At 29.8% G+C, this 14381-nt stretch overlaps 1 protein-coding gene and 1 non-coding gene across 2 annotated transcripts; both read right to left on the bottom strand.

Annotated features, from left to right (window-relative positions):
* Positions 1-6311: 6311 nt before the first annotated feature.
* Positions 6312-7969, bottom strand: LOC109796106 (uncharacterized). The gene has a single exon (XM_020355744.3). It carries the CDS (start codon positions 7764-7766, stop codon positions 6561-6563), a length of 1206 nt encoding a protein of 401 aa, XP_020211333.1. The 5' UTR covers positions 7767-7969; the 3' UTR covers positions 6312-6560.
* A 5972-nt stretch (positions 7970-13941) lies between these two features.
* Positions 13942-14026, bottom strand: TRNAM-CAU (transfer RNA methionine (anticodon CAU)). The gene is given in 2 exon segments: positions 13942-13977; positions 13989-14026. It is a non-coding gene; the product is annotated as a tRNA-Met (tRNA).
* Between the last annotated feature and the right edge of the window lie 355 nt (positions 14027-14381).

The following is a 14381-nucleotide window of genomic DNA, read 5'->3' as shown; positions in this document are numbered from 1 at the left end:
AATGAAAACCAATCTAAGGTATGAAATAATGAATTTTTTAGTATTATACATGGCAAAAAGTTTGAAATATATCTTTGAATGATTTATTTTCTTTGAAAGTATTTTTAATTTATTTTTCGAAGAGAGAGTTTATAGAATTTTTTCTTAATCTTTTATTTTTTAACTTATGTTTATTTTTATTTTATATTAAATTTCAATATTTTTAATCATAATATAAATATTAATTATTAATTATTTAAAAAAATATATTTATTTATTTGTTATTATATCCTCCGAGTCTAAAGTTAATAAACTGTTTCAATTCAACATGTGGACAATTGTATTAATTATTGATCAAATTAGTCAAGATAACAATCCAACGATTTGATTTTGACAACGATAAATTCACGGTCAGGAATACAAGATAATCATGCTAGAATTTTTACAAAATATTTCCTCAAAATAAGATATTTTAATCACTTAAACATAAGTTAACCTCCTCCAAAAATTAAGAGAAAAAAAAAAGAATTATGAATTTTAATTATAATATAATTTATATATCCAACATATAAATACTACTGACGTATTTTTCTCATAATATAACAAGAAAGAATTGAAAATTTATAATTTAATCATATATTGAGGGCACTAGTTTTTTTTACTTTATTAAATACTACAATTGACTTTATTTTCAATAAATAGAAAATAAAAAAAATACAAAGTTCGCGAAAAGAAATCTCTAAAATAAAATAAATAAATATATATATATATATATATATATATATATATATATATATATATATATATATATATATCAACTAATGATAGATTGTTTTCTTGCGACATCTTTGAAATAAATTTGACTATTTAAAATTAAGAGAATATGTTTTAAAGGATAAAGTGCATTCGTAATTATTGATTAAAAAATAATTAATTAAAAATGTTATAAAATTAAATTTTTAAAAAAAATCTAAAAATAATTATAATAACAACTGTTAGATTTTTAATTAATAATAAATATTATACTTTATTTTTTAAAGATTAATTTCTTAATTTTAGAGTTAAATCATTTTGGTAAAAGGTTATAGAGCTTTGGAAATTTTAAGAACAACTAACGAATTTGAGAATGACAGATATTTAATAATAAAATTAACTGGAAAATGAAAATGATTTAATTATAAACAATTTTAATTAAATGTTATAAACTTACACACTAACTCAAACACATGCTTTTTGCCTTCTTTTTTTCTCTCATAAGACATGAAGAAGTTTATCAAAACGTAGAATACGCAGTTCAATTGTTCTCTTTCTTGTTTTGTTCCGCTTCATGATCCTTATCTGTGTCCACTTTCTCTTCTTGGTACTGTTTCTCCGATGCTTATACGAAATTATCTTAAATACGCGATCATTTTCACGTATCATTACAATCTCGTGAGTCAATCACATCACACAACACAACGACCATATAAAATAAGGAAATTAACTTTAATTAAGCCTATTTATTCAAGTGAGCTAAAATTCACTCATCTATACCATTTTATAAAGTAAGATCTATTTCAATAACTACTTTAATCTTTATTTTTATATAGATTATTTTATTTTATTTTATTTTATTTTACTCATAAAATTTAAATTACTTTTTTCTTTTAATGTCTTTCTCGTCTCAAATTTTCTTATTCTCTTTAAATAATTATTCATGTAATTATTTATTACACGATTTATTCATTTTATTATTTTAATTTACTTAAAAAATAGAGAAACATGTCACTTTTTCTTAATTTTATAAAGATTAAGAGCATATTTGAGTTTTTATTTTTTTATATACTTTATAAAGTTAACAAAATATAAAATTCGAACCATCAAATTATGAATACATGGGTGCCAAAAAAAGGTTTGAAGATGTGCAAAGTACTCCCTCCCGGTCCGTGTCCCATTTGGAAAAAGACAATCCTCATATAATTGTATATTCATTTTTTATGTAATATTAATTACATATTAACTATCATTTTTTATGTTCTTAATAATATTATATAAAAAATTATTTTTAGTGTTATATTTTTAATAAATAAGATTAATTATAAGATAAATTTATAAAATTACTATTCTTTTTTACTTATTTATTGGATTTTTTATCTATATAAAATAATTTAAGGTGACATTTATTATAGAATTAGAGAGTAATAAATATCATTCCTCAAAATTTTAGGCGTGAAGGAATATAATTATAAGAAAGATTATGACAATATGAGAGGATACGTACGTCAACTTGTTGACTACCTTTGACAATGGTGACAAGAATAGGAGGATAATTAGGATAATTGATCAATACCAACACCTCCTACAATGCTTTGTCAAGGTAACCTTCCCTTAATAAGTTGGGTGCTATAGTGTCAACACTGCAAATGGCAATGAGGTTCCCTTTTTCCACAAGGAGGATAATAATGATCCATGCTGATTAGAAGATAACAAAAGAATGTTATGCAACCAAACTTAAGATGATTCTTTCAGTAAGCTAAGTTGAGGTCAAAAAACAACTTATTCGAGCATTCGATTACACTTCCTCAATGAGGGAGAAACAAGTAAAACTGGTGGAGTTGGATCCAAGGGTTAGTGATGAAGCTCGAATGGAACCGACTACAGAAAATGAGAAATATCAGTTTGGGAAAGGTAGAAAGGTAGTGTACTAACATTGGTACACAAATGGAGTTAGAGGAAAAAACTTTATTACTCAACACTTTGAAGGAAAATGTTGACTTGTTTGCATGGTCGGCATCCAACATGTCGAACATAAACCCTTCCTTCCATTGCCACCATTTGTCTATCTATCGAGAGGTTTGACTAGTAGCCTAAAACTAGAGAAAATGGGTGAAGAACAAAGGACGAATGTAAAGGTCGTGGTGTCCAAGTTGTTAAGTCTCAGATTCATCTAAGAAGTTTGATATACAATTTGGCTTGCTAATGTGGTCTTGGTTAAAAAAGAAAAAAATAATGGTAAGTGGGGGATGTGTGTAGACTACACGGTTCTCAACAAAGTTTGTCTCTATGATGCTTATCCCTTGCCTAGCATTGATAGACTGGTGGATAAGGTAGTCAAGCATAAGATACTAAGTTTTTAGGATGCTTGTTTAGGATATAACTAGATTTCTATATGCCCTCCTAACCATATATTTACCATCAATCTTTTTTCCCATAAAAAAGGGTTTTGGCATAAATATTTTAACAAGGCACACCAATATCATTAATAAAGTATTCATTACTTCTATGTATTGTTCCAACATCATGAAGGCCTTGGCTATGTAAAAGCTCTCGACCAAGTAAAATAAAAAAAAAACTAAGTATATAATTTTGGTACGAGAAAATCTTGGTCGAGTAAAAGCTCTCAATTAAGTAAAAGTAAAAAACTCAAGTATAAAATTTTGGTATGAGAAGATCTTGATCGAGTAAAAGCTCTTAAATAAGTAAAATAAAAAAAATCCAAGTATCAAATTTTAGTACGAGAAGACCTTGACTGAGTAAAAGTTCTCAATCAAGTAAAATAAAAAATCCAAGTATGAAATTTTGGTATAAGGAGATCTCAATTGAGTAAAACTATGGCCAAGTGCAAGTCTTCAGTCATGTTTGAATAAACTAAGCACAAAAATGTAAAATAAAGAGACATATGAACAAAATGTAAAATTCATTAATTGTGTAAAAAAAATATATCACAAATACGAGTAATCAACCCCTTACTACAAACTAATTTGCCAACTCATCAACGACTTGGACGGACTCCTCTTTTTCCACCTCCATATGGACCTCCCTAGCATTCTCCACTTGGGCATTTGACACGTTAGCTACAACTTTGATCCCATAACCATCTGAAAAGTCTGTCACATCTACCATTTCACCTCGGTAGACATCTTTATCTATATTGAAGATAGAAAGGTCCTCCAAGTAATAAAAGTGGATGACTTGTCGAATGGATTTGTTTAAGTCGATCACATGTTGCTTATAGATGTACAACTTAGTCTCCTTATCTTTGCCTCAACAACTTCCCTCAAGGATATCTTCTCATCGCGAGATTTATAGTCCTTTTGACTCTTCAAACTCTTCTTCTTGATGACTAACTTGTTGTTTGCCTCCTTTAGATGTCAAAGACGGTCTTGGGCATGAGAATCCCGATTGTGAAGCTCACTAGCTTGACTTTACAATTTGGTGACTTCTTGAGTAGGTTCCTCATTTGTTTTTAGTGTCTCTTGGAGGCTTGCTCGATTCTCCTCCAAGTCATGCTTCAATTTATTGATGTCGTTAAGATTGACACCATCTTTGCATAACTCAATACCAAGATATTGAAATGAAATGGCACACATCTTTGAACCATTAGATCTCTTCAAGATTGAAGGATGAAATGAAGGCAACTCTTCGTATTCCTACAATGTTTCACACCTAGGTCTCCATAACCTTCGTAAGTTAACTAACATGTCATCATTATACTTGATGTGACCCTAACATTACATATCCCGAAATGAGGACGTATCCAAAATGTTATGATTTCAAAATTCGAAGGAGAAAAATGAAAATTATTCCCACTAAAACGATAGTGAATTCTTCTTCTGCAAGAGTTGAAGACTTGAGAGACTTATGTATCGAATATGTCTTAGACTACTTCACCAAAAACATCTTAGTTCTTACCATGAAGCTGAAAAGTTAGTACTTCACTTGTAAGGTACGTATATGAATATTAGTTGGCAAACTAAGCAAGTGTTATTCCTAATACTTGACATACCAATCCCCCAACCTTCACAACTAATGATAGCTAATAATAATGTTTTATCGTTATATCGCAATAAAAAATCTTGAATGTTCTTTAATGTTTTTTCAACTAACAATAATATTTTCTCTTTTATTTATACTCTTACATTTAACTTTTATAAGGTACATTCATTCTTGAAATTATACTTATGTACCGTTAAGACCTACTAACTTCAATATTGGAGTTTTTTTTTTAAGGTGACAACTACTAATTTTAGGATTGTAAGACTTTGAAAGAGGACAAATACTTTTCTTAACAACTACAAAAATAATAAATTTATTTAAAATAGTAAAATGTCTGTAAAGTTAGTTTTAGATAAAAAAATATATAAACTAATTCGTAAATACTCATTCAAGCACGCCTTAAGTGATTACGTTTGGTAAGAAACATGATTTATGTTTTGGTAAACGCACACAGCCCCCAAATTACGGATCAAAAAACACTGCCCCCAAATTAATCCGTTTTAAGGAATTAAATATAATACCAAAATTATTCACAGCAAGTATGAAATGAACGAATTGTGTTACGAAATTTGTGAGTGTTCGGTATGCAATTTAAGAAAGAGACAGCAATAATCCGCGAGATTTGACTCATGTTGTGGAGGTGCCTACCCCCTTAACCCATGAGAGTGACTCACTTCTGAAGAAAGCGACTTACATCTAACCAAGTTAATGAATTTGCACTCGCAGGACCAAAAAACGATGTACATCTTCATAAAGTTAAGAAGGGTGATGCCATTTCTCTGTTACTGTTAGCCAAGAAAGGAAAGGGACTACAAATATATACCAAGGGAGCTTCAACTTCTGCTTATCAAGCTTCTCCTATGCTCCAAATGGGTAGAGACACTTGTCCACTTTACACTACACCACCGACACATGTAATTGGTATCGAAAATCGTCGGTGCTTAACTTAAATTACTATCGTATCCTCTGCAGCATTCTATCCTGTTTCACGCCGTAGTCGTAGGATGTATACAATCAATACATAAGGCTGTGTGTGTGGTTAACAAAACCATGTTTATAATAATGTAATTGCTGTAGATGTATTCGTTCTGCGTGCATTTATTTGTTTTTAAATTTGTGTATGTAAATAAGAAGTCTATTAAGTCGATGGATCGAAGGAATGATTAGATATGGAGTAGACAGTAGTATATAAAAACAAAAAACTTTGAGTCAGTAACACTGATTGGATGTAATAGTAAATCACTGATCTTGGAAAAGGAAATTATGAGAAAAGCAAACGAGGTGCCAATCGCTGAACAACGCGGCAACAAGTGAAACAACCCGAAAGGCGAAACAGAAAAGATGGTATCGAAAACCAAAACCATGTTCACCAAAGCAGAAAGAGATTCTGTGCTTTTCATAAAAAATAAATAAAGGAAAGGCGTAGTCCATGTAACAATAATCTTAATTTTTTAAATATTCCAAACAGCAAAACAGTCCCAAAATTTCACTTAAAGTCGGTGCTTGAGAAATCTACAATTCTAAAATCTAAATATTAAATCATACAGAGCTAGAACAAAAAAGCAAGAGTCCAGAAATTAAGTACTAAGGAGGTATATAGAGTGATATACTATATGATTCAGAATGCTGCATTATACAATAATACAACTATATAGTAATCACCTAAATTTATTTAAGGAACGAATCTGAATGCTTGTTGACTCAAAGCCTTGCGGCATTACGCTACCATAGAACAACATGGGTATGTAAATGTTTCTTTGGATAATTTCAAATTTAAATTTTAAAAAAAATAAAATAAAAGGAAAAATTGGGTATATATAGGTAATTCAATTTTTCTTGCCCTCTTCTCCACCTTCTTCCAAGTAGGTCTTCTTCCTTCTATCGGCCCCAGCAAGAAAAGAAATGAGGAAAAAGCACGTGGCGTAAATGGCGTGAATCTTCCAATTGGTCTTGGGAGGTTGCTTCAAGACGACGCGGTGAAACACCGTCATGTAGTAATGCAAGCCGACGGAAAAGCCCACGAAGGTTTGGGCCAGGCCCAGGAACTTGGAGGCGAGGGCAGAGTCCGTGGAGAAGACCAAAACGAGGTACATGAGGAGGAGCAGGAGGTAGAGAACATAAGCGAGAGTTTGAAGGAGCTGCAGGCAGAGATAGGTGGAGCGCGAAGTAGAGTAGAAAAACCTGAGAGGCTCAAGCCCCGTGACGAAATTGGAAAGAGAGAGAATTAGGAAGTAGATAGCGAGGTAGGCTTGGATGAAGATCAAGAGCTTCTGGAGAGAGAAGTAGGCTTTGATTTTGTTGAAGAGGAGCGAGACGAGGAGGAGAGGGACGAGAGCGAAGGCGCACGATAGCAACGTGGCCACGGTGGCTGCGTACTTGTTCCCCACGTAGGGTTTGAACCCTTTCGTCATCTCTTTGTTGGCTTTTGCTATGTACGCTTTGGAGGTCGTGGAGATTCGTTCCAGGTCAGGGATCAGTGATTGTTGGAACTTCACGGGTAGATCTTTCAACTCCGAAACCAAATCCCCCTCCACCTCCTCGTCTTCCAAACCTTGCACTAATTGTTTCTTCCTGGATTCGCTTCCTTGTTCCTTCGTTCCGGTGCCTTTTGTCGTTTTGTTCTTGCCGCCACCGCTTGTTTTCGCGGGATCCAACGACGCCGTTTTGGTGGCGCTGGAGTTTGACTTCTTGGTTTTTGTTTTCAACGTTGTCGAGTTGAGTTTGTGGATGACAACGTCGCTGGTTTTGGACAGCTTGGTTTGGTTTTTGGAGGAATTAAGGTTATTGGATTTGACGGTTTTGGATGAAAGGTTGATGGGCTTGGTTTGGTTTTTGGTGGATTTCTTTTTGAGGGGTTGTTGGTACTCTTCTTCTTTTTCTGCCTCCAACTCCAACGTTCTTCTTCGGCTAATACTAGATTGCGGTTGAGGTTGTTCGGAGCAGACACTGGAACAAACAGAAACAGAAAGGAACAAGAGGAGAGAGAGGAGGAGCATCTTTCTGCGACCGAGGTTGTACAAGAGTGGAGCCATTTGGGCACACACAATGGCTAGCTTCGAATCAAATGAAGACCAATTTATATACGATGGTGGAATGTTATAGGGTGAAGCTAGTGAAATGGTTTTATAGTTTGTTTGGTTATGTGAGAGAAGAAGAGGAAATGGAGTGAGAGAGATTGGAAATATTTATTGCGCGAGTGGGAAGGTGGCATGGAGACAGAAAGTGAAGACTTCCTTCACTACGCGGTTTCCACTATTAATAATCATATTATTCTTGTAACATAACTCACTTATGTCTCAAGTATTGCTGTTAAAAACTTACGTAAGTTACGTTACATTTTTCCTTTACCATAATTTTTTTTTTCTTTTCTTTAACTATGGTATTCGTAGGAATTACTTATGAAATTCGCCATTAAAAATATATTTTTTTTCCTTTGACCAAATATTTGTGCATCTCGGAATTTTTTCCTCGGCGTGGTGCTCGGTGAAAATGAATTTTATATTCCAATGAAGAACAATTCATTGTTAATTAGTTAATGGCTTTCTTAAGTCAATAATTTCAATGAGTTTGGTAACAATGACAAAATTATAAAGTAGTATAACGGAATCTGTTCGCCTAGCCTAGAATGTTGATAGAGAATTAGAGATCACTCCACTCTGTTTACTTTAAAGTATTTGAAAATCTCCTCTTTTTTTTCTTTCTTCTTTCTATTTTATATTCAAATATTTTTTTTCGCCTATATTAATATTACTTGACGCAAGTAACATTCATTGGTGTGTCTCTATACTCAAGAGAAAAATTACACTTATCTGTTGTAATTTTTTTATTAAAATTATTATTTCTGTTATTTATGATACTTTAAAGTCTTTTTTTCCTAGGTAAATATTGTATATAATGTTTTAAAACTAACAATTAAAGATTAATACATATTCATGACATAAAGGTTTTTGTTAATAAAACATTATTTTAACACAAATAAAAATCAAACTAATATTACTTTAGAGTTTAGAGACATTAAATGGATAATAATTTTTTGTAAATATAATTAATTAATTTTTTTAATCAAGTCTTTTATTATCTAGTGGTTGTAAGACTTGTCTTTGGATACGAGAGTTAACTTGTACTTCTAGGTTCGATTCTTGTTTGCGTTAAAATAATATTTGACTAATAAAAATTACGTTTAGTAAATATAAATTAATTTTTAATTGTTAGTTTTGAGACACTACATAGATTATGTCCGTATAAAAAAAAATAGCTTTTTTATAATTTTTTCTTTTGATAATATTGTAATTCACTAGTTAATATTAATCAAAATTAAATTTTAATGTACCAAAAATAATTATGCGTGGACCTTGACTTAATAAATTGTGGTTTTTTAACGGTTTTGTCAACGATAGTCTTAAAAATTAATTTTAATTAAGTAGCTGGAATTGTAACATTTATTAATGTTAAGGATGTGGTATTTTTATAGATCTATAACAATATTTGTGGATTTGATAATATATATATATATATATATATATATATATATATATATATATAATATTACTACTTTATTTTGATTTAAATATTTATATTCGTTGTAATTTATAGAGTTGCATCGGAAATGAGATAGAAAATCTATAATCTTATTATAAATTCTTAAAAATGTCAATGATTTATTCTAATTTTATATGAGATCATGCTTACCATAATGTAAACCTTTTGTAATAGAAAAAAGTTTTAATTTTTATAAACACATATTCAAATAATTCACCATTTCTCAAGTTTATATGTATGTTAAAAATTATAATAGTACTATTTTAATTTTTTTTATTAAATAACATAAGGTCCGATATTATTTAACCTATTTTTTTTCTACTTAAGGATTTTGTGTTAATATGAATAAAATAAAAAATAATTTTAATGACTTCCCCCTCTATTTTTTTATTTTATATTTAAGATAAGAAAATAAACACTTTTTAAAAAATAATTATCCAAATTAATTCACATGAAAAAAAAAAAATCTTATCTTGCTAAAATACTAGTAATGCACCTACATACCAATTATATCCATTAGTGCATTAATTACTTGAAAGTAGGAGCCAATACATATTGAATTGGATCATCTTCGGAGCATATTATTATTTAAAGTGGTCAACTTTAAATCTTTAATCGGTTCGTATTGGTATAGTTTTTTTTTCTTCTCATTTTTTTGTCTACAACCCGAAGTAAACTAAACCAATGATATTCAAATTAGTTCGAATAAATTAGTTTTATTATTAAAATGATGAAAAATAAAAATAAAAAAATGAAGAAAAAATAGGAAATTACATTGAGTTGCTTGCAAATTACATTATCATTTCAATATTGTATAAACATTTAACAAGAGTTTGTTATCAAAATTTAAGCCGATAAAAATGTCATAATACTTTTTAACATCAAAATCCAAAATCTGAACTATTCAAATTTATTGCAATGTTTTAATCTAAATGAATCTAGATTTTTTCTTTCATTTTAACTCAGATTCATTAGATTATTAAATTGGTCTAGAACTGTGTACGCCTTACTTGAAAGTGTGATTGAAAAAATAATTTTTATTTTTGAGAATCAAATTTTCTATATAAAATTTTTTACGACGCTTATGCACTCTACTTAACAACTAAACTAGATTCATTGGTATTAATATATATTTTTATAGTTAAAATAACATAATTGTAATGGTGGTTAATATCAGTCCCAAATTGATAAGCGGAAATTAACTACTCCACACTGTTGACATGTGAAATTTAAGAGGTGGGTCGGAGTGTGGATCTCGATAATGCATGCTAATTAAGGCATTTTCCCAAATCATGAATTACCACGAAAACCACCTAACACTGCCACTCACATTCACAAAAACAATGGCTTTGACCACAACATAAATTAGGCAAGAAACCGGTCTCACATTATTACATCATTAACATCACTAAAATATACATTAATTCATTGTGTTTAATATTTAATAAATTTAAAATATGTATACCACTAACTTTTAAGAAATAAATCCCAAGATTTATAGAAAATTTGTTAGGTAAAATAGAAGTAACTCGTGCATGTATGAGATGGGTAAGGTACCATGGTGCCCACAACGACAGACACAAGCTGACCAAGGGGTTGAAATTGGTGACTTTTTTGCACAATTTCCACACTATACTTATTTTCCCATGCTTTTATATATTTATTTACTTCCCTCTTTGCAATTTGTTTCAAGAAATTATATTGTTCCTCGTTAATTTTCTCCATTCCTTTTTCATGAATCCCATATCCATGCATCATGGTAGTTGGTAAGTATGTATGATCCTAAAGAGAGTTATGTCAAGTATATGATCAGTTAACTTGTATAGTAACCAGAGTGTTAGATATTTATTGTAAATTGATATGTCTCGTATTATTAAAAAACATATTAATAAAAAAAATTTCAAATTTATCTCGATTTTTTTTTTTTTTTTGTATATTTGCTGGTCGTGATAATAGGGTGAAACATGAGTGAATACATTCTTGCTAGTGTTGTCGTCTAGCTTTGGATAGGAAATGTGAGTACCAATTTGCCTCCATTTTTGACATTTTTCTTCTAATTATTGAAGCTATACAGAATCTACTCTGCTCCATTTTTTTTAATCTCTCAAATAAATTATATTTAAGCAGTGTCGTTCAGCTCAAATTAAGCTTATAAAATGGGCATTAAAAGCCATCACAAATCAAGAAGACACTCACCGTTTGATTGATATTATAGTGAGAAAAAAGAAATGGACTCCGGAGTGGAAAGTGAGCCAATAAAAGAAAATGGAAAGGTGTTGGGACCGACATGTAAAGAAATACGTGTCATTGAATTTTATATTGCATTATGAGATCTACCAGCTTTTGATCTTTGACTTAAGTGTGGACTAGACAAGTGTTGTGAATCAACTTGTATTTCCGAGCCAGTCACACTCACCAATATTCTTTTCTTTTTTTTACCCTATTTCTTCTTCTGAACAATTCTTGGTTGGATGATTTTCTTTTCTCTTGTGCGTGAGTAACATGTTATAATGGCCATAAAAGAAAATAGATATATAACTTGTATTTATAAGTATTCACTGTTATCAGGTTTAAGTTGAGTTCCTTAGTGCAAAAAACAAAAAATACCATGTTATTTAATATAAGAAGATACAAATTTTATTGTTAAAGATGATCTCAGTCCATAGTGCTCTCTGTCAATGTAGCTGACCATTTTTTAAAAGGAAAGAACACTAAAATATAAAACGCGTAATCAAAAGGTCAAACATTTGAGATTCCTATTCCGGTACACTTGCAAAATAGAATTGGATTGTTCTTAATTTAATTTGCTAATTTGGTACTGAGAAATGAGAATATGGGCAAGCAAAGATTTTGAGTTCAATAATTTTGTCTCTATTAATTAATTCTTGCATCAAACAGTTGGTGAAGATTTTTTTACAAGATCAAAGCCTAAAATAAGATTTAAGAAATAGACCAAGTATTTTTCGTGAGTCAGAACCGCATTTCCATTTCAAGGTAAAAATAATACATATTTTATAAACAATATCCTCCATTGGACAGTTTAAAATTAGATGGTTGATCTCTGAAAACTCTCAAGTCCCCACCATTGCTAGAAAGTGGGAATTTGAAGCTCAATCTATGCGAACAAAACACAGGGAAGATCCGGTTTGTGGGAAACATACATGATAAGCTAATAATGAAGCAACGAAAGAAATGAACGAGAATCAATGTTAGAGGGACAAAGTCAATAATAATTTCACACATTTTCATTTCTCTTTGATGAAGTCACATGAAGTAGATAACCCAGTGGCCCCAATCCTTCACAGGCTTAATTAGCCTTTTTCCTAGCCCAAAAATTTTAAAATTAAATCACCAATTTTAGAAGACTGTAAATGAAATGAAAACCTAATACAAAAATGTTTCAATGAAGAGTTAAAGTGATTACACTTATTCGGTAGATGGAATACCATCTAAGTAATATCAGTAAAATCTGTTGTATAATCATATTCAAAATTGAAGCTTCAACTTAAGATTCAATATGTAATTTACCTCTTGAGATTTACTAGGGAACTTAAAATCCCTTTTCATCAAAGTACTTACACTATGAATTTGAAGTTTCATATATAAATTTTCAAAGATAAAAACTAACATTTTTTTTTAAGTTGCAAAAAGAAGAGTTTTTTTTTTGTTTTGTTTTTTATTTTCAATTTGAACTTTGAAACTAGTTAATGAACACCACTACTTGATGAATGACCAACGTGACAAGTGATAAGTCTTATCCCCACTCAACTATAAATAGCTTTTATAACCAAACACATGCATATCACATGGCAACCTGGACATAAAATGTTTAGTATTGTGAAGTATTTTCCTTGCTTTGTTGTATTCGTAATTGGTCCTATTCAAAAGTCTACGCAGGGAAGATCAAGTTCGTTCGAAATTCAACCGGCTGGGAAAGACAAATCAACCAATAGATGATTACTTTCATATTATTCAAGATAAAGACTGACTTGTCACTTGAGTTGAGAAATTCTATGGTACCCATCTTATTTGAGAGAGTACCGGTACAGTTTTTTATATTTTATACTTTTAATAATTTATTTAAATAATATTTATGATATTTTATTCTTTCAAATTTTAAATTATTTAGTCATTTTATTTTTATTTTATATATTTTAATTTATTTGTAATAATATTATTATATATTTAAATAATTTAATTTTAATAATTTTTTAAGTATATTTTTATCTTTTCACTTAAAATTTTTGAATTTCTATATTTTAATTTTAATAATTTTTTAAGTATATTTTTTGTCTTTTTGTCTTAAATTTTTGAACTTTTATATTGTAATTTTAATAATTTTTATTTCTACTATTTATTAATTTTTTTCTTTTTTTAATATTTTATAATATTATTAAAATCTTATAATTTTAATCTATATAATTTTATCTTATTTTTTATTTTATAAGTATAATTTAGATTATTTATTTTATAATTAATTTTTTTTAAATATTATATAAATTTATATAAAAAAATATATTAAAACACCTTAATCTTTGAGGGTACGTAACAACTCCCAATATAGTTTGACATTGAAAGGACATGGTTACTTTCACATTATTCCAGATAAAGACTAACTCATCTCTTGACCTAAAAAAAATATATAAAGTGTGACATTAAAACGAGACTTGGGGTGAGAGAGGCTCGAACTCTCGACCTCAGGATAACTCAGAAGCTATGAGACCTACGCGCTAGCCAACTGCGCCACCACCCCTTCAATGTTAATTATCTTCATCATTTTACCAAGTCCATAAAAATGTTAATGCTAGAAGAGGTTTGGACCAAACTAGGTCCACAGTCCACTAACGACAAATTATTTGGTGACTGACCCGTTTTGGGCCTTTTGAATTTGATCCATATATATTACGTTTAAATAAATATATTTATATTAATGTCAAAAAAACATTATTATTATGCTATTGTATTTATATTGAGTTGGATGAAATACAATTCTCATTATATGTTTTTTTATTCATAAGAATGAGTACTATGAAATTTACAATAACTCATATACACTACTGGACTAATTGAGTTAGAGTGCTGGACCCCTTCATATATTAATGTCACTC

This window comes from Cajanus cajan, chromosome 3, assembly GCF_000230855.2.
Source record: "Cajanus cajan strain Asha chromosome 3, NIPB_CcT2T_4, whole genome shotgun sequence".
NCBI lineage: Eukaryota > Viridiplantae > Streptophyta > Magnoliopsida > Fabales > Fabaceae > Cajanus > Cajanus cajan.
This window is presented reverse-complemented; position numbering and strand designations above follow the sequence as displayed.